At 52.1% G+C, this 22,929-nt stretch overlaps 2 protein-coding genes and 1 long non-coding RNA gene across 3 annotated transcripts in view; 2 read left to right on the top strand and 1 right to left on the bottom strand.

The window, feature by feature from the left end:
- LOC309702568 (uncharacterized protein) overlaps window positions 1-22,929 on the bottom strand; it is a 1,257,380-nt gene that overhangs the window by 1,018,682 nt on the left and 215,769 nt on the right. The gene's annotated exons all lie outside the window — the stretch shown is intronic.
- The window catches only part of LOC309702634, a 213,922-nt gene that overhangs the window by 178,061 nt on the left and 12,932 nt on the right, over window positions 1-22,929 (top strand). The window lies entirely within an intron of this gene.
- LOC309697383 (piggyBac transposable element-derived protein 4-like) lies at window positions 18,204-21,126 on the top strand (the record flags this gene model as incomplete). Its single annotated transcript, XM_082519256.1, has 3 exons — window positions 18,204-18,390; window positions 18,808-19,497; window positions 19,940-21,126. 3 exons carry the CDS (start codon window positions 18,204-18,206, stop codon window positions 21,124-21,126), a joined length of 2,064 nt encoding a protein of 687 aa, XP_082375382.1.

Genomic DNA, 22,929 nt, shown 5'->3' with positions numbered 1-22,929 from the left:
AACTGTCGAAGCGAGGCCTTCTGTTGCTGAGAGTTCATTTCTCTGTCGCGCACGGCGTCCGGCACGTCGATCTCGACCGAGTCCCCGGGTCCGTAACCCACCGCTACCATCACGCTATCCGTGTCGCCGTACACCACGGGGCATTTGTGACGGTAGAACTCCGACACGCAGTTGTTTACGACCGCGATCTGTTGCCTTCCGTGGCCCGATATCAGAGGCCCGCAGGGGTACGGAGCGGTTCCGTAAAAGGAATTGGCCATAACCTTGCACTCTCCCTCTTGCAACTTGAAGTATATTCGCTCTGCATCGCCGACCGCGGGGTCCTTAAGTTTCGCTTTGAACGCCGAGCGTTGGTTCAGGTAATACTCCACCGACGAGGCGAACACCCCAGGCGCCCTGATGTACGAGCCGGTGCGCTCGTCGTACTTGAGAATCAGAGACGCGTACTCGTGCCCTTCGGCTTCCCAGCTGTAGCAAATCCAACCCGACAGATCGTGAGGGAAATCGACCGGGGGCCACGGTATGGTCGTTTCGGGCGATATGTTGAGCGCGCACATGATGGAAGGGTACATGCCCGCAAAGTCAAAGGACAACTCCAATCCCATACCCGGACCCGAGTAATGCAGGCCGGTGAGAGGTTCGCACACGGCGCCTCCTTTCCAGGTCTCGCAGTCTCCGTCGGGCACTTGCGATTTGGGGTCCCATCTCAGTCTCGCTTGGTGTTCGCCGCCGACCGGCCCCGCTTTCACTCTGAGAGTGTCGAGCGTGAACTTCAGTTGTGGCATTTGCACCGAGTGGATACTCTGTACGAAACCGCTAAACATGTCCCCTCTGCCGTGAACTACGACGTCTATGTTGAGCGTAGTCCTGCATCGATGGAACAGAGCGGACACCGGTTTGAGCACCTTGGCCAGTCTATAGCACAACTGCGAATCGACCAAGTTGTACACGAGCACCGCGAACAGGCTTTTGCCGCCCATGCTTATCATCTCGTCCATTTTGTCGTAGCTCACGTCTGCCACCTTGTACAGTTTTCTCGGGTCTTTGGCGGGTTTCTTGTGTATCTCTCTGACTTTGGCGACGACGTACGGCGCGACGTCGTTGAGTTTCATGCTGGTACACGCGTACTTGATATCCCTCGTGCCGGCCATTCTGTACAGGTCGATCACGTTCATGCCACAGCTGTTCATTTTGAAGTGGCCCAGTTTGGCTTTGTCTTTGTTGAACGTTTCCACGTGCGTCGCTATCTGTCTCAGCTTGTATTCGGTCAACGTGCCGCTGGAAAGCACGGAACCCACGTTTTTCAACATCTCCCTGTACATGTCCAGAAACCGCACGTTTTCAAACTGAAACACGGGCTCAGCGTCTGCGCTGAGAGCTCTCGTGACAAACAGGCCTGTCCACATTCGTTTCAGTTTCTCACATCGCTGTCTAGCGGTCGGCTCTAGCGTTTTCAGGTAACAGGGGTCCGCGTAGAAGTGCACGCGTTGGTTCAGTACGCGTATGTCGAACTCGGCGTTGTACACGTACAACAGTTCGATGCGGTGGGTTCGTAATATTGATATCGTTCTCTCCAACAGCGCTAGTTCCCCTCCGCAAGCGTAAAACTCCACGCGACGCACATCGTCTATACCGGCGGTTTTGGCTATGTCGAGGTCGAGTTCGGGGTGAGGACAGAGCGCGGCTTTCTCTTTGTTGTATGCCACCAGTAACTTTTTCCTGTGACCCCCGTACGCCTTGGGCATGTGTGAGTTCAGGACCACAATGGAAACGCACGTTATCTCGTGCTGTTGCCCCGGCATGTCCGAAGGCAGGCTGGGGATTGACACGCGTTTAACGTGTTTGGGAAACTGTTTTTGCTGTTCCTTCAGATTCGACACCATCCTATTGCGGCATGTAGTCATGTCGTCCACCGTACCCTCTGTGCAGTAAGGGAACCTGTACGCGAACGAGTTCGATCGGACCGCAGGATCCCGGTGAGCCCCGGCGAACACGGTTTCGATGTCCAGACACGCCGCTTTGTAGAAATGATTCACGTGAGAGGCGTCGAACGCTCTAGCCTCGATCTCCGAAGCTCGGTGGTCGTAGACGAGATCTCTCGGGGACACGGTGCGATTAAGTTTGCCGACCGGAATGTAATACATTCTTCCAAACATTACATCTGAGCAAAGCGCCGGCGTGTTGCCATCCCTGGCTAGGTAGTAGCCCTTGTCGGGACTGAAATCCCCAAACGTCAGCGCGCCTCGTACAAGTTTCATGTACGCAGATGCCCGCGCCACGGATTTCAAAGGAAAGACAGCGGCGTTCACTGTCCGCTTGATGTCTTCGTGCGAGACGCTGATGAAAATCGGCTCTGCTGCAAAATGCCTGGACCATGTAGCTTTCACAGCGTTCCAATTTTCGCCGTCATCCGCATCCATCTCCAGGTCGTAACCCACCACGGGTGCCATGTCGGTCACTTCCAAATTGACAGTGGTGTACAGTGGCACGGTTTCGCATTGTGACCGAATCACCAGTCCCCTGCACAGCAATGACTCTTTGTGATAAAATATCGACTTCAGTAGCACTCCGACTACTGTCGGTTCGCGATCGATGTCGACGCTTCTACGCTGGGGATATATGTCTGGAAAATAGTCGACGAACGGCAGCGGCTTGTCCATACTCTTCCTTGTTAACACTAACGCCTTGTATGTCTGTGATGCGTAACAGCCGAGCTGGATTGCAACCTTTGTAGTAGTACCACACCAAGCTTGTAGCCACCGACCCTGAAACGATTCAATTTAAAGACACCCCCTCACCAACCGTGACCCTTAACCCCCCACCCCCATGCTAAATAATACCGTGCTGTCCAAGCTATCGGTGTTGTGTGTTTTGAGCGTGGAATAAAATGACACGAATAACACAATATAGATTTACACTTTTATTGTAGACACAACTCAGGTAATGTTTTATTCAGCAATAAACCAACCATGTGTACATACAAACTGTCTGCGTGCATTTCATTCAGATCAATCCAACGTGATATCAGAGGTTGTAACCGTCATAACATCTGTGTTTTCGCCATGACGCTCGATAGCCACATTGACCGGTCCCACCACGCACGCCTTGCTGCTGTCATGTATAAAGCGACGGTTCGCCGGTAAGTCTGTAGTCAGGGACCCCATGTCCACTAGGTTATAAGTGTATTTGTCCATGTTGTTTCCTCCGGCCATAATGTAATAATAACTTTTCACAAGATTGAGGCTTGGATCCAGGCCTGGGTTGCTGCTTTCGACCACTATTACATACATACCCTCGCTCATGTAATCCACACCGTATAGTTCGTAGATGCCACAGGGAGACCAGCATACCAGCACACCGACCTGGTATGTTTCTACCAGGGAAGCGAATTGTGCACAATGACACGATGCGGTTTGACTGGGAGTGTCACGGCGTTGGTCGTCAGGTGTCAGCATCTCGTAAAGTCGCGATAGCGGCGAGTCCGATCCCAAGGTCACAAGTATGACCCTAGTATACGAAGAACGCAACACCTTTCGTACTATGCAACTCGGTACACCGATGTACTTTTTCTTGAGTCGGCCACAGTTTTCCAGTGTGAAACCTGTACTCTTTCTCTCAGCTTTACAAAGGCTCCACGTAGTGGGATTGGATAATGTTGTTTCGGTCTTTAAATCAGACCCAACGTTTGTAAAGTCATAACTCGTCGATTCGGTCTTGAGCTTTAGTGGTTGGGGCGATGGTTCACGTTTCCTTTGCTTGTCGTGTTTTACGGTGACACAGGCCTTCTTCTTCTTACGCTTCAGTCGGGGCCTGCTACTCTCGCTGACATCCATGGGAGCTTGTTCCGTACCAAGCGACCGAATCGCTGCTGCTACCACACTCTCATATAACTCAAACACTATGTCGGTGTCGGGTGTCTCATGCGCGATTTTGTCTCTTGCATCTTCGCGGGCGACACAAGTTTGCTTCAGCACATCTCCTAGCCGCAATGCCGACGCCTCGGTCTTGTCGCGGATCACAGGCAGTATGCCATCTGGCTGCATGCCTCGTAGGTCCACATCTAGTGCGGTAGACAACGCGCGGATCGACGCCGCCAATGTGTTCATTTCAGTTACTTTAGCTTCCATGTGGTCAACCTCGGCCTTTGCGCTCTCGAGTGCACTCTCGAGATTGGAAATGTGTTTGTCTTTCTCTGTTAGCTCTCTGTGCAGTGTGCCGTTCAGGTTTGTCAAAGCGACCAGGCTGGCCTGCAGTGACTCGCGTTCCTGAGAGAGGGTTTGGATTTCACTCTCGCTCTTCTGCAGTGACTGTTTGTTGTCGACTACAAGTTTCTCTAACTTGTGGCTGAGATCATCTATCGACGCCTTGTGACAAGCTTTATCTTGCTCACTGTCTTCTTGGAATAAAATGAACTCTTTTTTAGCGTCATGGGTCTCTTTTTTAGCTTTTTCTAATTCCTGCACAAGCCTCCGTCTATCGTCTTCGCGCGTACGCTTGTACTTTTCGTGTGTGGCCGTCAGCTTCTGAATCGTGCGTTTCTGTTCGTCGAGTTCCTCGGCCAGATCCCGGATTCGCCTAGCCGAGGTCAGGTTGTGCGCTTCGGCTTGCGACTGGCGCTCTTCCTCTTTTGCCGATAACGCGTTGTCTAGATTTGTTTTCTCGGCCCGTAGTTGTTCGCATGTCGCCGTTTTACGCGTGAGTTCGTCGGCAGTGTTTACGATGACAGCCGTGAGCTGGATTACCAACTCTACCAGCGCTTGAAAGCGCTCTGTCAACTTAACACTGGTGTCGGGCATATTTTGCGACGGGACGGGTTTCAATCGTTGCACGATTGACAACAATTTCTCACTGAGATTGCCATCGTTCTTACGGACATGCTCGGTGATGGCGTTCAAATCCGTGGTCTCGACGGCTATATTTTCTGCACACAGTCTTGTGCAACAAGCTATTACGTTGTCCGCCAGCGGTATATCAGCTAAACTCTTCATGTGCCTACACTCCGAGAACAAGCCCGTTGTTACACAGCTCTCTAATCTGCGGATCGTCATGTCGTAACAACCGCATATTTCCATGGCCAAATCGAAGCCTATAATCTCACGAGCATCGGTTGTTTCGAATGACTCTAACCATCTAGTCAACTCGGCAAAAGTCTCTGTCATTCCCCTAAGCGTACCCGTTATCGTGTTTGCCGGCGAAGGCTTTTGTGTGACACGGACAGTCTCCTCAGATGGCGAGGGGTCCGTCTGGGTGTCCAAATGGAAGAGTCTTGACATGATATCCAACAGATCGACACGAGAATCTTCGCCAGCACTGAACTGAGGTCGATTGTTCACTCGACTCTTGTGCAGCTTCCCAGCTTTCCCTGTACAGGTCCCAGACTCTGTGTTTTCGCGCACGGACGCCTCCTGTTCGTCCGTGCGCGTGGTCTCGGTGCCGTTTTTGCCACATCCACCAGCCCGGGTCGGGCTCGTTCTTTGGCGGCTTGTTCTGTCTTTTCTGTCTTTTCGCGCACGGGTACGTTTGCTCGTGGCCGTGGCACTCGCCTCGCTCGCTGTTCTGTGGCCCGCGTGTTGTTGACGTGTCGCCGCCGTGTCCACAGCGGAGGTCTGGATTGTCTTCTTGGTCCGACGTGAATTCGACTTGCTTTTGCGCCGTTGGTGATCCTCTCTCTCCTGCTGCACTTCGGTGGCCGCGGTGCTCGTTTTCCCATTCCTCCTCGAGGCTCGTGGTGTAGGGGCGCTTGTGATTAAGGCATCGTCCCGGTCCTTGGGTTCTCGCGCACGCGTGTCCATTTTCGGAAGACGAGCGTGTCGGAAACACTCTGGCGCACAGAGACGTACACAGGTCGCCGAAGAGCACTTTGTCAATCTGCGTCACGGCCAAAACTCTCTTGGGTTCTGCGGGGCAGGCTATTGGCATATCGCGGTAGTCGTGCCCGCACCGTTGACAGAGCTCTTTAACGCGACCGTACTGTTTCGCGTCGACCTTAAGGCTACCCAACAGTTTTTCCGTCGCACTGCACCAACCGTCGAGCGCTCCGCAGCACAAGGCCGTGAGTATCACGGCCCAGTACGGAGCGTCTATGACCTCCCGGGTGACGGCTTGCGATACGCGCTTCGATATAGCTAGACCAGTACGTGTCAGTTCCACTTCCACCCAAGCTAGAGCGGATCGTTTAGCGGACTGTCTAGCTTCACGCATGGGCCGTAGGTCGTGTTGGTTAACAGTCGTACATGCCACGGGTGTTGTGTCGCTAGACAGTGTCCACAACACGGATGTGCCCCACAGGTCCCTGTCGGGCTCGATGAAAGAAGCACCGTCGGCGCCTCGCGACGTTTCGCGGCGCAGGTGCTCTAGGGTCAGTCTGCTTTGCTCGTACACGACTTTGAACGCCAAAGGAGCCGCCAGCCTAGACAGCGTATCTCTGACAAGTCCTGCTATGCACATGTCTTTGTCCTCGCCAGTTACGTGAAATAGCAAGTTCCGAAATTCCATATCCACGGCGGAGTATATCCTAGATACGATCGACTCCGGGCGATGACCGTCGATCGCGTCCCCGAAAAACGGATTTGCGATTACGTGTGACGGGACGTGCGGTTTCACCCACGCGAACGGTGCTCTTGCTAGGATGCTCACCGTCCTTACTTCGTGGCCCTTAGAGTTCGTGTACATGCCGGTGAGGTGTTTGGCCGTAACAAGACCGCGATCGTCCTGTTTGCTGCTCTCTGCGTACGCGACCCGAATAATTAGACAGTTGCCGACTCTGGACTGCGCCTTGGTCAGTGGGATACGATAGAGACCATCCTCACCCGGCTCTGTGAGAATAACCGCTGTTGGTATCACTTTCTCGATGTTGACCGTGTGCGACCAAAAATATTCTACGAGTTGCACGTTAGAGGTGTGTTGGGCCAAACGCACCGTCAAATGATACGCTCCGCTCCAGTCGCCCACTTGACTCGGATCCATGTTTGTTGCAACTACACAACGCTGACAATGCCATGTGTGAAGGAATAGCGTGGCGTGTTGTGCGTGATACACAAAGCATAAGTTGTACAATAATCACACGCGCTTGGTATCACACAAAAACAGTTTATTGTATGTACAGTGAAACAAAAGCAACACCAACAACGGGAGATATAATACCTGCAAATGGGATCACACACAGTCTATAACAAACACATGACAGTGATCATCATCGATCATAATCATCATAATCATAATCATCATCGATCATAATCATCATCATCATCATCATCATCGATCATCATCATCATCCATGACAGTCTTTGGTCCTTCTTCACTGACGATCTTTATGATACATGCGGGTGTCAGAGTCTCTAAGCCCTGTTCGGAAGCCTGCTCTGCGATAGATGCGGGTGTCAGAGTCTTTATGATACATGCGGGTGTCAGAGTCTCTAAGCCCTGTTCGGAAGCCTGCTCTGCGATAGATGCGGGTGTCAGAGTCTCTAAGCCCCGTTCGGCTGAGTCTGGGCATTCCTGCCCGGGAGAGTCCATCTCCTTGTCTTTTACAGATGGCTCGCTTGTCACATCTAACACATCCAGGGCCTCAGACGCTTTGGATTCTTCCTGTGTTGTATTATCAGACACCGCGGGGACATTGCTGTCGTCTCCGTCGTCCTCACCATCCTCGCGTTCGAGATCAAATACGCAGCTCCGTGTAGTGTTGCAGGCCAAACTCATCATGTACGTGGAATCGGATTCTAGGTCGTAGTCATCTACACACGCTATGGTGCTCACTGTGCCAGCGGAGGAACCTAATCCTTCTTGTTGCTGTGATGCTACTTTCATCAGTTCGTTGATAAACTCGTCCTTGACACCCATGGTGTTTATAACGGTTAGGTACAACATCAAATTGTTTTGTGCACCTAAGCCCTGCAGAGTACAATCCATTTCCCAGGCCCTCACGTCGAACACGTCTGGGTAATGTCTCCCTATTGCGTCCAGAAGCTCGGTGTACAGCATGCCTGTGACGGCTTTCATTACGGCGTGGTTAGTTTCCATCGTTGTGGCCATGTCTTAGGTGCGAGCGAGTGTTTGGCAGCTTACGCACTGGGGGTACAGCGTTTCGATATCCACTAGTACTTCAGAAAAAATCGGTTGCGTACATTTGGGGCAGGCTATGTACATTTGTTTCATCTCGGTGAACGTGCACGTGTTGACGTCTCTGGTGCTAAGCGGCACATTGAACATTGGAGCCGCGCAACACGAGGACCCGAACGACATGCACTCAAAGTCGTATTCGACGTCTATATTCCTGGGATTGCCTTTCACTTCGGAGGAATGAAACGTTTGGTTTTTCAGACACTTGGAACACCTGAGATCGCCTTCGACTCTTGGCTGCACGGAAGGCGTGGGCGCTCCGGGGATGAGGAGTATCTGCTTGTGGTTGTGGTCGACCCAATTGATGTGGCAGTTTAACACGGCATACAGGAGCATCTGCGATTCCGGGGGCAGTTGCCTCAGCCGTTGAAATCGCTCGAGGTGAAAAGCCTCGACGCTTTCGCGCAGCTTGGGTATGCAGCCCGCTGCCGTTTCCAACGGGGTGTCCGTCGTGTACGCGAGCGCGAGTTTGTAATAACAACTCAGCTCCCACTCGGACGCTAACGTTAGCGTCGGATGCCCCAGAGTCTTAACTACCTGAAAGGCGTTTATCAACTTGGTGTGATAGGACTTTCTCGTCGCGGAGTACACGAGCTTGGACCATTTTATCAGGCTGGCTTCTTCGTGGCCGCGGTCCTCGTGCAATTCGTTGGTTCTTCGGTCTCGGTAGTCCGCCCCGTGGTAAACGGGCTCGGCTGTACGAAAGCTAATATCCTGCGCGTCACGGTGTCCCTTTGTGGCGTTTGCGCGTGGGGCTGTATTGCCCGCAGCCCGTTCCGGCTGCTCGATCGGAGGCGGCCGATGTAGTCCGGGAGGCGGAGTCCCGCACCATCCCCGGCTGGCCAGAAACTTTAAAGCCTCGACTGTCACGAGCCCGAGTTTGTGTTCGGCTCGTTCCTGATCGAAATATAACACTTGCTTTTGAAAACTGTAGAAATCGGCGAGCAGCGCTAAGCGTAGCACACCCTCGTACCCGGCCAGTTGCACCACCGCGGATTCGTCCGATAAGGAGGACTCGCCCGTACACTCGACCAGGCTGCGCGACAGAGTACGCCACAAAGACAGGCAAACGGTCTTGACTTCGTCCGCGAGAGGGACGTTAGATTTAGCGGACAAACATTTTACAAGCTCGGATCTTAACGTAGAGGGGGGACCTGTCTCCTTTTGCTTATAATGGCACGCCAAACTGAGACACTCGAGGTACGCCTGCAGCAGGATCCCTTTTGCATACCGACCGGACCACACGACGACGGGATCGGGTACCCTTGCAAGGTCAGTTCTTTTGCGCCGGTGATCCTCGATTCTCCCGTCGTCTTCCATCTGTACCTGCCGGTCCTGTTCCCCGATGAAGTGTTGAAGATACACGCCGAACACCTGGGACACTTCTTAGCTTTGCAGAGTATACCCAAAGTCAACGACGATCTGGAGAGCACGCTCTTCCACGGGCTGTGTCGACTGTTCACCAGCGAGAGGGTCCTTGAAGTGTACGCCCAGACCGTAGGGGATCCTCCCTGTGACCCGGAGGGTCTACCTTGCGGTCAACGACTGGAGGACTGTGAAAATGACGCCGGCGAACCCCCTCGCGTGTTTGCCTCTTTCACTAAAAGTACAGCAAAACAAAACGTTCTGGCTCTACTGCGAGGCCTTCTGTCTTTGTTCAACAAGACCGACCTCGTCGAAGAGATACCTCATACTCCCGGACACGAACCCGAACACATGCTATTCTTGTATCTCATCCAGCTCATGGTGGTGTTCGTGAGTAGCCAAATGCCTGAGACCGACCTGGCTACTATTATGAGCGTGGCATCGTCTGTGTTTCTCGAGACGAACCTCTGTCACCCCCTGTGCGCAGCTACGCTGTTGAAGCCCATGTTCGTCCCTTACTACCAGCAGCAATCCAGCAGGCCGAAGAAAAAGGCAGACGGCAAACCGCTCGCCGAGGGCGCACCCAGAGTTGCCTGTTACAGGTTGTTCACGGGGTACGTGTTGAACGACAAGGGCGAGGACGTGTCGACTTCCGGTGATCTGGAATGGACGGAGCGCAGCATTCTGAACCGCCTGCAGGGCTGGAAGCTGCAAGAACGTGACAACAGGAAACTGTGGTTCGTGGCGCCTCAGATGGGCGACAGGGTTACAATGATCAAAACCGAGGCCTTGCAGTTGATGGGGGGGCAAATCGGCGAGAAGGCCGTCAAGATAGCAGAATGCCTGGTGTGCGACAATGTCATGGCCTACATGCAGTCGAGCGTCATCGGCACCTTGCGTAACATGTTACCTTGTCACGCCAACAGTGAGTTCGACGAACCTGTCATGGCCACGGTCAACTTTTCCATGACCAAGTTATCCGAGGCCATACGACATCAGAGCAGAAACCTGTGGTCCAAACTGCGTACGCGCACCAAGAGCTGTCTTTGCGTCACGGGCGTTGGGTTTGCGGGGCAAGACAGCGGAGCGGTCCTTCATTTCGGCCGAGTGTTCACCGGATCCGAAGAGAAGAGACTCCAGGGCCAGGGGTCCTACGGGACATTCACCTCCGTAGTCCTAGGAACGGGAGAGACCATGATGAGTAACATGCTGTTCGCTGCGTACAGTCTCCAACCGCCCCCCGCCAACAAAGGTGTTCGTGCTACGTTGGCCTCGCCGTACAAACCAGTGCCTCGCCGCGCCGACACCGTGACAGACGTGTACATGTACGCTAGATATCATCACAGGCTGAACTCGGGGGAATTCACCGAAGTTGCACATGTGAAACCCGCAAAGGATTCCCCCCAGGCCAATATGGTCATGGAGACGACTCTGACGCCAAACAGCAAGTACAAGGTCACCGCGGTGCACGGCGCCTTGCCCATGTGCGGGCTAACGCTGGCGCTTACCGTCAGACAGACGATGATAATGGTGACTGGCTTTCTGTGCGCGGAGATAGCGCGGTGCATCTACGGGACCAAGTCCGGCGACATGATGACCGTATGCAGGAGCATCACAGCGCTGAGCATGTCCTGTAAATTCAAGCTGCCTAAAAGCGACGACCAGGAAACACTCAACACGCTCAAAACCCCTTTCGGCGAACTCTTGAAGGTGACAGGTCCCATGTTCGGCAATTCCTCGAACAGAGCACGCCTCGATCTCAACGCGTTGGAGTGGCTTGACGCCAAAGACTACAGGCTGCCCGAATACTTGCGCACGTCGCTGAACATGTTGGGGGACACCAGGCAGCAAGTGGAACAGATCATGAGAGACAAGAACATGTCGTACAACAGGGTCGTGTTCCTCAGCGACAATAGTAGAATGAGCATGACGCAGTTGTACGAAAACGAAAAGGGTATGGTGAATGCCCCTCTGATGGCGATGTGTAACATGAGGTTGTTCACCAACAACACCAAGAGCTACGCCGCTTGTAAATTTTCCAACAAGGGCGGCTACTACCTGGTCAACGTGTTTAGCAATACTTGCATAAAGACACAGCTGTATCACCGAGACGACTCGTTGGAACTCCAGTGTTTGATGCGACCCACGCAAAGCACAGTGGACGAAGTGATGGAAAGCATCGCGAAGGAGGTATCTTTCACGGTGCCTCGCATAGACATCAACCGGGTACGAATGTTGGCGGTGGATTTGAGAGCGGAGGACTTTGAGTCTTTGATCTGCGCTATTGAGAAGAAAAACATCCAAGTGACCGGTCTGGTTTCGCTGCCCTCGGCGTCAGCCAAGAAGCCGAGCCCGTCGCCTGCGTCGCAGACATCGACACAGGCACGGGATGAGGCCGATCGAAACGACAACCGTCGGGCGGACTATTCCTTGAAGAGAAAGGACAGGGAAGAGGAAGAACCCGCCAACTCGCTCTCCGGCGGTAACAAGAGTAGCAAGATTGCACACGTTTCGGCTAGCAACGCGGCCCTCGATAGCTACGGTGAGACAGAACGTTCTGCACCTGCGGAATTGTCCGTGGTGGATGACAGCGACGCAGACTGCGGATACGACGACTCTGACTAACCGGAATACTCCTTCTTACTATGATAATGATGATAATGATAATGATGATAATGATAATGATGATAATGATAATGATGCCGATGATGTTTTTTTTTGTGATGCCACTGTCTAGTTTACATGATTTTTCATGTTCTCGTAAAAATAAAGACAACCTTAAACCATAACAGTTCCCGTACAGTGTCTGTGTTTATTCGAGACATATACACTCGTAGTGCTTACAGCGTGTCGCATGTAATATATTGCCAATACATTGCCAATCGTAATATTATGAACGCGTTGGGTGTCAATATAAAACCATCGCGTCGAAACGATGTGCCTCAGTCGGACACTCTCACTCTCAGTCGGAGACAGATGTACGTCAGTCGGTGAGATCGCATTGCCCGCAAGAGGAGAAAGTGAAAAACACCACACATTGCATTCCTCACAGTCCAAGGCCTCACAACACTTCTTTCCGTATAACACCCACGTCGCGCTACCCTTTGTGATTGTCGTCGTGTGCTGTCAACTGATTGGTCTTGTTTACACATGGTGACTTGCTAAAGGGTAAATCGGTGAGAGACTACGTGAAGGAAAGCAAAGAGCTACAAAGAGTGATAAACCAGTGTGGCGGAAGGTACCACACGCTGAGCAACACTCAGAGAGTAAACCAAACCCAAGTGGATACTCTGTTGAGTAAAATAGAGGACATGGTAGAATTCAACGGAGGTGAGCACTACAGCAACGATATGTACAAGGCAGCGCAGAAGAAACTCGAAAGAGACAGGGAGCGGAAGAGGAAAGAGCAAGACCAAATGCGAAAAGAGCACGAAGACATTATTAAGACAAGGGAATGGTGTAGATTCTTCGGTCTTACGTCTCTGGGATTATTTGGAGCAGGAGCATACTTGTCCTCTTACGTGCTAATGGGGATCGGTGGGGCGATTGGGTACTCTCAGTTTAATTGTTCTGTGGCCATGTTCAGTTAGGTAGGCTACCTATATTAGTTGGGTTACCATCACACACAAGATTGTTTTTGACAGAGCTGCTTATGAAGACAGTGTGCTGAGAATCGGTTTTCTTAACCGTGTGGATCTACAACATGTTGATGTTAGACAAATGCCTCTGTTTTCTGTCCTTGTGTTGTAAACCATGTGGCATCTGTGCAGCACAAATAAAAGCTGAGACATACTGTACTGTTATTGTGTGGTGTTTTACACTGTTTCATTTGCGTTGAAAACTCAATCATACACTGAGCTGGGTTTGATTCCTTTATACACCAAATGTCAAATGAAAACCCCCGTACAAGATCACAGTGTACGTTTGTTTATTCACGAATACATCAGCATGTTGAGGTTACATATACAATTTTATATCACAAGTAAAATAGACTTGTCGCGGTGGTGGCTTTTACAAAAATATACACACACTGCATGAAAAGAGCATGAAATATCCCCTAAATAAAGCAGAGTCCTATGAAAACAATGTGTTGTATACACAGATGTCATGGTTTACGGTCTACGCTATGTTCTAGAAAATAAAGTGCGGTAACAATCAATGGTGTCTGTTACCAACACCACCGTAAAACACACACATGTCGTCCGATGTTGTTAGCCATCCGAGATTCATTCGGTCCTCAGGACCCCCAACCGTTACGTTTTCCTCTGCTAATGTACAAGTTAGAAAAGAAACAAGCCGTGTTCAGTTGAAAACAAAGTTTATTTAATGTTGTGTCGTAACACACTCAAACAGAATAACTGATAGAACACTGAATCTGGGACCTGAAATGAGAGGCCCACGCATAACAACAACATGTAACATTTCATGTAGGTTTATTATTACAAGCAGTGTGATAACAAGCCGATACAATACAATACAGTGAACACTTTGCCCCCGTTCTACTATTCGGGGTACCACAGCCTAAGAGTTGCGGCCTTTCGCCTCGCATCCGTGTCATTGGTCTTGCACCACAGAAGACAATCGCTGCCGGTGGGTTCCGTCCGAAAGACCTCTCCCATACGCGGCATCGCGGCCATCAGCTCGTCGACCAGCCGTCCAAAAGCACCGCGTTCATCCTCTTTGTCCACGTACACGTACCAAGTGAAAAGCATAAGCTTCCCCTCCTCGACTTCATATTGGCAGTCACTTCACTGTCTTGCAATCACATCCATACAGCTTATATAGCATCCCACAGCTCGACACCTACACAGGTCGGGGATAAGATGCCGTCTCAGACGCGTCCTTCTCGTCGCACGGGTGTCCAATGTAGCACTTTCGCTCTCCTTGGTTTCGGTGGGTATTGAATCGCCAAAGGCATCACGATCGCAGGTCTCTGGATGTCTGTATTTGATACAGAACGTAACCGCAGGCGGCGAAAGCGAGGAACGGCCCTGACAGTCTCAGAAGCAGTGAACTATACATACCCACACATAAGCAGTACCGGTCGAATGTCAGCTCTTATTGTACCTGCCCCCGTACCAAAATGAGCTTACGTTCAGATGACATAGAAAATGCGCTTGAATTTGTAGCCGATGTATGAGAGAACACAGAGACCAAACACAGAGGATCACACGCAGAACAACCAGAATGTAACATTTCATTTAGTTTATTACGGTCAGCAATGGTGATACAATGCACACAGTAACATTTGTGACAGCCCTCAGTCCACCGCAATCCTTTACGTGGCTTCCAAAAACATCAGGTCGTTTGTTATATTGCTATCAACATTGTGGTGCGATCAGAAAAAGACACACATCAGGTCAGGCAGGTTTTTATTACAGTCAGCATTTGGATACGATGAAAAAACACAACAGCAATACAATTAAGCGTAAAGCAGAGAGTGTGACACGACGATAGGCTGCCCGGCACACTAGCCGCGGTCTAATCTGTCGATTCTTCTACTGTTTGCGGGTACCACAGCCTAATCGTCGACGCCTTTCGCTTGTCATCAGCGTCGTTGGTGTGACACCACAGAAGACACTCTCCTTCGTGTCGTTCGGTCCGATAAACCTCGCCCATACGCGGCATCACGGTCATCCGATCGTCAACCACTCGCCCAAAGTCGCCTCGCTCGCCCTCGATGGAGACACACAGCAGTTTATCCCGTCGGTTTTCGTATTCGTGTTCCCCATACATGATGTCGGGTTTACGCGTATCCCCCGGCCGCCCAGGTTGCTTGACAACCCATTGCCATTTAAAGTATGTCTTGTAAGCAAGCCATAGCTTCCTCGAGAGGACCTCTGCGTCCGCCACCGTTTTGCCCTCGCCATCTAGCAGCAGGGTCATACTCCATCCCACACCAGTCACCCGATCCACGTGCACGTACCAACGAGCCCATCCGGCCATGAACGACTCGAGTTTACAATGAAACCAAAAGTCCACCATGTGAAAGCCGTCTAAGCACATGTCGCTCATGTCTTCCAGGTCCATGAGGGCTATGTGATGGGGTGCCATCGCAGCCAACTCTTCCGGGCATTTGATCCTGTCCAACGTGTTAGCAGATAACATGTGTGTTTTCATGATGTCTTCAGCCCAAGGGCGGCACAGGAACCACACGCGGCGTATCTCGCTGTCCGGGAGCCCCGTCCTTGGGTGCACCAAACGTACGCTGTAGACCTGCGACATGACAGTATCTGTGTCTCCGTTACACACGGCCGCTGTCAACCCTTCGTCTCAAAGCGTCTGATGGCAGTTGTGGATCTGTCCAGGTTATAATACCGTTCTCAGTAGGGGTGAAACAGCGAAGAACAACCCAGTCGGCCACCGACCTGTATTATATGTGCTATGCGTGCTGTTGTACTGGCACCGTGTGTCGTGTAGACGTACGGCTGCGGTACAAAACGCGACACGCATCCCAGCATTTTCTAGCGCTATTCACAACGGTGATGGTATCGACAATGGCGAACCTGGTGTACGCAGTAAGCGATCCAGCCCGTTCCTAAGTTGTCGCGTCCGAGCGCTGGTTCTACAGCCATCATCGGGGCCACCTATCCGAAAGTAATCGTGGTCAAACAACGCTCAACCGCTCGATGTCTTTTAGTGAAAGAGAACGACCTTAGAGGAAAACTCATGTACTGACACAATGAAGACCAAGCGTCAAAGTCTGACTACTAGCCCCTTTTCCCCGTTCCCCACGACGACATACGTGGCTCACGATGGAGTCGTTCGATCGCAACGACAAGAAGAAGAAGAAGAAGAAGAAGAAGAAGAAGAAGAGGATTCGCCTCTCCCAAGCAGACCACGGTACGCTCGAAGAGCATGTACAGGAGGTGCGATCGACACCGGGAACAACAGAGCGCTTCGAACCAGTGCAGGGTTCACCCGAGAAGTACTGGGACAGATACAAAAGAAATGCAGCGGTTCAAGCCGTGGCTCCGTTCGACAAGACGTGCACATGTGCCGCTTGTAATGCTGCAAACAGCGCCCGCTACGCTCCCGACGTAGCCCACGAAATGGCACGGCGCAGAACAAACACGGCGAGACTCGTATTCCAGCACTACGAATGGATTTTCGATCCACCGCAACCAAGTAACCACCATCACGATCAATGAACAGTCGCAGCTATCCCCAACAAAGCACTTCGCCAAGGCGGTGGAACGGGACAGCGGACGTGGAGTAATGTCTTATGTCAATCGAGAGTGCACCGTTGTCTGTGTCGTTATCTGTCTCGTACCATTTGCTACCTTCCAATAGAATGTAATGTGATGATGACGAGGAATAAAGAGCAGTGGATGCAAAGATATCGTTCTACCATGCGTTGTTTTTTTTTTTTTTTTGTCTGTCACACAAGTTAGTGTCTCTGTCGACCGAGCGCCGCATCGAGAGATGCACAGAAATGGTCGCACACAACGCACAACATCAGTGCGATTGACATGCTAGTAACCCCGATCGAATCCCACTAGCGCCAAGCAGGTCCGTGGTCCAGATACCCCGGGTATCCCCAGGTATCCCCAGGTATCCCCCGCGAGCCCCACCTTTCCGTCTGCGACCGCGATCCTCCTCGCTGAAATAAGAGCGTTTTCGCGCAGGCTCTATGGCGCGCGGCCAACGGAGGCCGCTGTTAACCCTGATGCACCCGCCAGGGGGAGAGCGGCGGGGTCGGGGGATACGGGTCCCCCGCGGAGGGAGGGAGGAGGTTGGGGTCGCGAGATCCCCCCCCCCGATGGGATGGGGATGGGATGGGATGGCGGGGTCGGGGGATGCGGGTCCCCCGCGGAGGGAGGGAGGAGGTTGGGGTCGCGAGATCCCCCCCGATGGGATGGGGATGGGATGGGATGGCGGGGTCGGGGGATACGGGTCCCCCGCGGAGGGAGGGAGGAGGTTGGGGTCGCGAGATCCCCCCCCGAGAGGATGGGATGGGGATGGGATGGGATGGGATGGCGGGCTCGGGGGGGGGGGGGGGGGGGTGCGGGTCCCCCGCCGAGGGAGGGAGGGAGGAGGTTGGGGTCGCGAGATCCCCCACTCCCCCGAGGGGATGGGATAGGGATGGGATGGGATGGGATTGGAGAGAGAGAGAGAGAGAGAGAGAGAGAGAGAGAGAGAGAGAGAGAGAGAGAGAGATATAAAGTCTTGTAAAAAGGTGGTCGAGAAACACCCCGGCGAAAGCAGAAGAAGACGAAGAAGAAGAAGAAGAAGATAATGTCACGCACTAGACCGTGGGAGCCAAAGAGCACTAAGGTCGGTACAGGCGGATCGCAATCGCCAGCGGTGTCCTCCTCCTCCTCCTCCTCCTCCTCCCGCTCACCATCACCGTCGCCATCGCCATCGCATTTGGCGTACGCTGCGTGGTCGGCTCCGGTGGCTCCGTTGTTGCGACCGGCCACGTTTCGCTATCGAGGGCTAGGGGTCGAGGAAGACCAAGAGCAGCGGCAGCAGCGGCAGCAGCGGCAGCAGCGGCAGCAGCAGCAGCAGCAGCAGCAGCTACAGGAGAACTTGGAGGAGGACGAGAGCAAGGAAGAGGAGCAAGAGGCCGAGGGGGACGACAACGACGACCCGACGGCCCGAACGCTGTTAGTCTTTGTCTTCTTCTTCACGACGAGGAGGAGAGCCACTCGGAGGATCAGGAGGACGAAAACGATGGGGTGGGTAGTTGCGAGGAAGACGATCGCGGTTACGAAATGGCGTCGCAACTCTGCCAGGACGGCGGCTCGCAAGGCGAGTCGAACCGCCGAGAGGGAGAGGAAGAAGAAGCAGGCGCCGACCCACCGGGGCGGGGGACTCGGGAGATTTGGCAAGAGGACGACGCCGGCCGCGCTGCAGGTGGCGTTCATGATCCTGGGCGCGATCGCGGCCGCGGCGCTGTCGGTGAAACTCGCAACGCTGATGTAGCCGACGATTACGACTACGACGATGACGAAGAAGACAAAGACTATGAAGAAGAAGAGGAAGAAGAAGAAGAAGAAGAAGAAGAAGAAGACGTCCTCGCCGATGATGATGATGATGATGAAGAAGAAGAAAAAGAAGAAGACAAAGACTATGAAGAAGAAGAAGAAGACATCCTCGCCAATGATGATGAAGAAGAAGACAAAGACTATGAAGAAGAAGAAGAAGAAGAAGAAAAAGAAGACATCCTCGCCAATGATGATGAAGAAGAAGAAGAAGAAGAAAAAGAAGAAGAAGAAGACAAAGACAAAGACTATGAAGAAGAAAAAGAAGACATCCTCGCCAATGATGATGAAGAAGAAGAAGAAGAAGAAGACAAAGACAAAGACTATGAAGAAGAAGAAGAAGAAGAAGAAAAAGAAGACATCCTCGCCAATGATGATGAAGAAGAAGAAGAAGAAGACGTCCTCGCTGATGATTATAACGATGACGATGAAGAAGACAAAGACTATGAAGAAGAAGAAGAAGAAGAAGAAGAAGAAGAATTAGAATTAGAAGAAGGAGACGACGACCTCGACCCGCCGGGACGAGGCCCCACCGAAGAGGCCGTGGCGGCGGCGCGAGACGAGGCCTCCGCGTTCATGGCCTACTTCCCGCCGGAGATAGAGGACTCGGTGATCGCCATGACCAACCTGGAAGCGGGCAGGCGCAGGCCCGCCATCGACGGATGGAAGCCCATGGGCCGCGTCGAGTTCCGAGCCTACCTGGGGCTGCTCGTGCTCGCCGGCGTGTACAGGTCCCGGGGAGAGGCCTGCGAGAGCCTGTGGGACGCCGAGAGCGGCAGGTCCGTGTTCAGAGCCACGATGCCGCTCAAGACCTTTCGAGCCTACTCGAGCGCGCTGCGCTTCGACGACAGGGAGACCAGAAGGGCCGGGCGAGGCGAAGGCGAGGGCGAGGGCGGCGGCGATAGCTGCTACGACAAACTGGCCCCCATCAGAGCCGTGTGGGACGAGTGGTGCGCGAGGTTGCCCGCCATGTACCGCCCGGGACCGGAGGTCACCGTCGACGAGAGACTGGTGCCGTTCAGAGGTACGTACGTACGTACTATGTGGTGTGTGTGTGTGTGTGTGTGTGTGTGTGTGTGTGACTGGGGGAAGAGAGGAGGAATAGGAGCGGGAATGACGAAAACGGGCTAGCTCGCTGCTCTGTTGCATACTCGTGTTGGGTTCCGCGTTTGTGCTGCTTTCGCATGACTCTTTATGTCTATGAAGCTATGAAGCTATGAAGTCTATGACTCTTTATGTCTTTATGTCTATGAAGCTATGAAGCTATGAAGTCTATGACTCTTTATGTCTTTGTATCTATGAAGCGCCTTGAGGCGACTTTTGTTGTGATTTGGCGCTATATAAATAAAATTGAATTGAATTGAATTGAATGTCTTCTCCTTGCGTTTCTGCCCCTCTCCCCCACACTTTCCCACATCTCTCTCTCTCTCTCTCTCTCTCTCTCTCTCTCTCTCTCCATCCATCAGGACGGTGTCCGTTCAGACAGTACATGCCCAGCAAGCCGGCCAGGTACGGGATCAAGATATGGGTGGCGTGCGACGCGCGTTCCAGCTACGCGTGGAAGATGCAAGTCTACACCGGCAAGCCCGACAAGCGCGGCCCTCCCGAAAAGCACCTGGCCACTCGAGTGGTCGTGGACCTCACCGAGGGACTGACTCCGGGACGCAACGTCACGTGCGACAACTTTTTCACCTCGCGCGAGCTCGCCGATAGGCTCTATCGCGAGAGAGGCCACACCGTGCTGGGCACTCTGCGGTCGAACAGACCCGAGATCCCCAGAGAGCTGCGCTGCGTCAAGGGCAGGGCCGTGGGCTCCGTCGAATCCGTGGTACTCGGCGGCTCCGCGGGACGAGGGGGAGGAAGAGGAGGACGAGAAGGAGGAGGAGGAGGAGGAGGGCCCGACACGATCATCCTCTCCTACGTGGCCAAGAAGAACAAGAACGTGCTGCTCCTCACCACAGCTCCTCGTTATTACCACCATCGCTCCGGCCCCGAGCCCCGGCCTAGCCGCCGCATCAGCAACAGCAGCAGCAGCAACAGCAGCGGCGGCGGCAGCAGCAACAGAAGCGGCGCGAAACCGCCCTTGGTGCTGCATTACAACCGCACCAAGGGAGGAGTGGACAACCTGGACAAGGTCGTGAGCACGTACAGCTGCAGGAGAAAGACCCGCAGGTGGCCCGTGGCCCTTTTCCACAACATGGTCGACGTGGCGGCCTACAACGCGTTCGTGCTGTGGAGGGAAATTCACCCCGACTGGATGCCGGGCAAGCTCAACAGACGACGGCTCTTCCTCGAGCGACTGGGCAAAGCGCTCGCGCGCCCCATGCTCGAAGCCAGGGCGGCTTTAGCGCGAGGACCGGGAGGAGGAGGAGGAGGAGGAGGAGGAGGAGGAGGCAGAGTCGCGGCCCGAGGCGCTACCGCCGAGGCAGCCTCTAACTACAACGCTACGCCACGCGACTCCTCTCCGGTCAAGAGGCGCAGGTGCCGCGTGTGTCCCAGGAGCAAAGACGTCAAGACCAAGATCCTGTGCCGCGAGTGCCGAGCGCACGTGTGTACAAACTGCGCCGTCACGTACTGTCCCAACTGCGCCGCTTCTTCTTCTTCTTCTTCTTCTTCCCGCGACGCCGCTCCCCGGACGCCACCGACGCCGTGATAACACAAGCGCCCCAACGGTGGTCCCCTAGCGACCCACCCCCACCCCACCCCACCCTATCATCATCATCATCATCATCATCATCATCACACAATATATGCCCCCGGGGGGTCCTAGTGACCCCAAACCTATCATCATCATCATCATCATCATCATCATCATCATCACATATGCCCCCCGGGGGTCCTAGTGACCCCAAACCTATCATCATCATCATCATCATCATCATCATCATCATCATCATCATCATCACATATGCCCCCCGGGGGGGTCCTAGTGACCCCAAACCTATCATCATCATCATCATCATCATCATCATCACATATGCCCCCCCGGGGGGGTCCTAGTGACCCCAAACCTATCATCATCATCATCATCATCACATATGCCCCCCCGGGGGGGTCCTAGTGACCCCAAACCTATCATCATCATCATCATCATCATCACATATGCCCGAGGGGGTCGCTAGGACCCCCACCCTAATCATCATAAAACACACATATCCCCCCCCCAGGGGGTTACCAAGACCCCCCATCGCCACCACCACCATCATCAGGATCATCATCATCACACACACACACACACACACACACACACTCATCATCATCATCATCACACACACACACACACACACACACTCATCATCATCACACACACACACACACACCTCGGGGGGTCACCACGACCCACGCCCCGAGAACAGGCGGGCGCACAAGGGTTAAGTATGCTTGCTAACTCGTACTAAATATATTAAAATGTTAGACTAAACATGTACATTTGTAAATTTCTTTCTTCAGATTCCTAAAATGCAGACATCTCAACAACTATTTCTGTCTATTTAGCTATTTCTATATATGTATATATTGTTCAGAAAAAAAACGTTTATACCATTTAATACTTTAAGCTTCACATAAATTGACATCCACAGTGAAAAGCAGTGCAAATAAATACAAACATGGCTTTGTGACACTCATCTTTTATCAAGATGGATGTCAGTGTATTCTGTTTCAATCACATTTAACCTGTAACTGAATTTTGTGTAATTTCTTTACAAAATGTAACACAACTATGAAACGTGTTTTTATGGCACATGTACAGAACCATCTGGTTTAATCTGAAATTAGTGAACGAATTACATCTAATTTAAGAGCATCTGAGATCCTCTTACGAATAATACATAAACAGGATTTCCTTTCATATATTTGTATTTAGGCTGCAATTTAGTTGATGTTTGAAGGCCCGCAGCAACCTAAAATAATGTGTTATACTGAAAGAAATTAACTGCTTTGAAAATATGAGGAGCAGAAGGTACAGATATGACCTTTGTTAAAGGTCATTAAAAAAAAAACAGCACTCAAGCAAATTACAGATATCTAAAATATTTGTCATTTTTACTTCCCACCTCTGCTCTCTCTCACTCACTCTCACTGTTCCTGTCACTGTCTTTCTGCCTTTCTCTTTCTGGCATATCTGATGCTGTTTATCTTCAGATTATGCTATACTATGATTGATGAGTGATATAATTTGGATTAATTTGCCTGAACATTGCTTAATTATTTTAACATAATTAAAAATGGTAAATGGCCTGTATTTGTATAGCACTTTACTTAGTCTCCAAGGCTCCCAAAGCGCTTTACACTACGTTCAGTCGTTGACACTTAAAAAAATAAAAACACAACATTTTTCTACATTATTGCAGCAACACTTAAATGTATTTTATTGTTGCTCAACCTTGAAACACATATCAAAAAATGTTTAACAATAATATGTGTCACCTTTGCATTTCTTGATCAGCCTTTCCAT

This window comes from Aulonocara stuartgranti (genome assembly GCF_965226115.1).
Source record: "Aulonocara stuartgranti genome assembly, chromosome: 3".
Taxonomy (NCBI): domain Eukaryota; kingdom Metazoa; phylum Chordata; class Actinopteri; order Cichliformes; family Cichlidae; genus Aulonocara; species Aulonocara stuartgranti.
The sequence above is the reverse complement of the archived record's forward strand: the minus strand, read 5'-3'. Positions and strand labels throughout refer to the sequence as shown.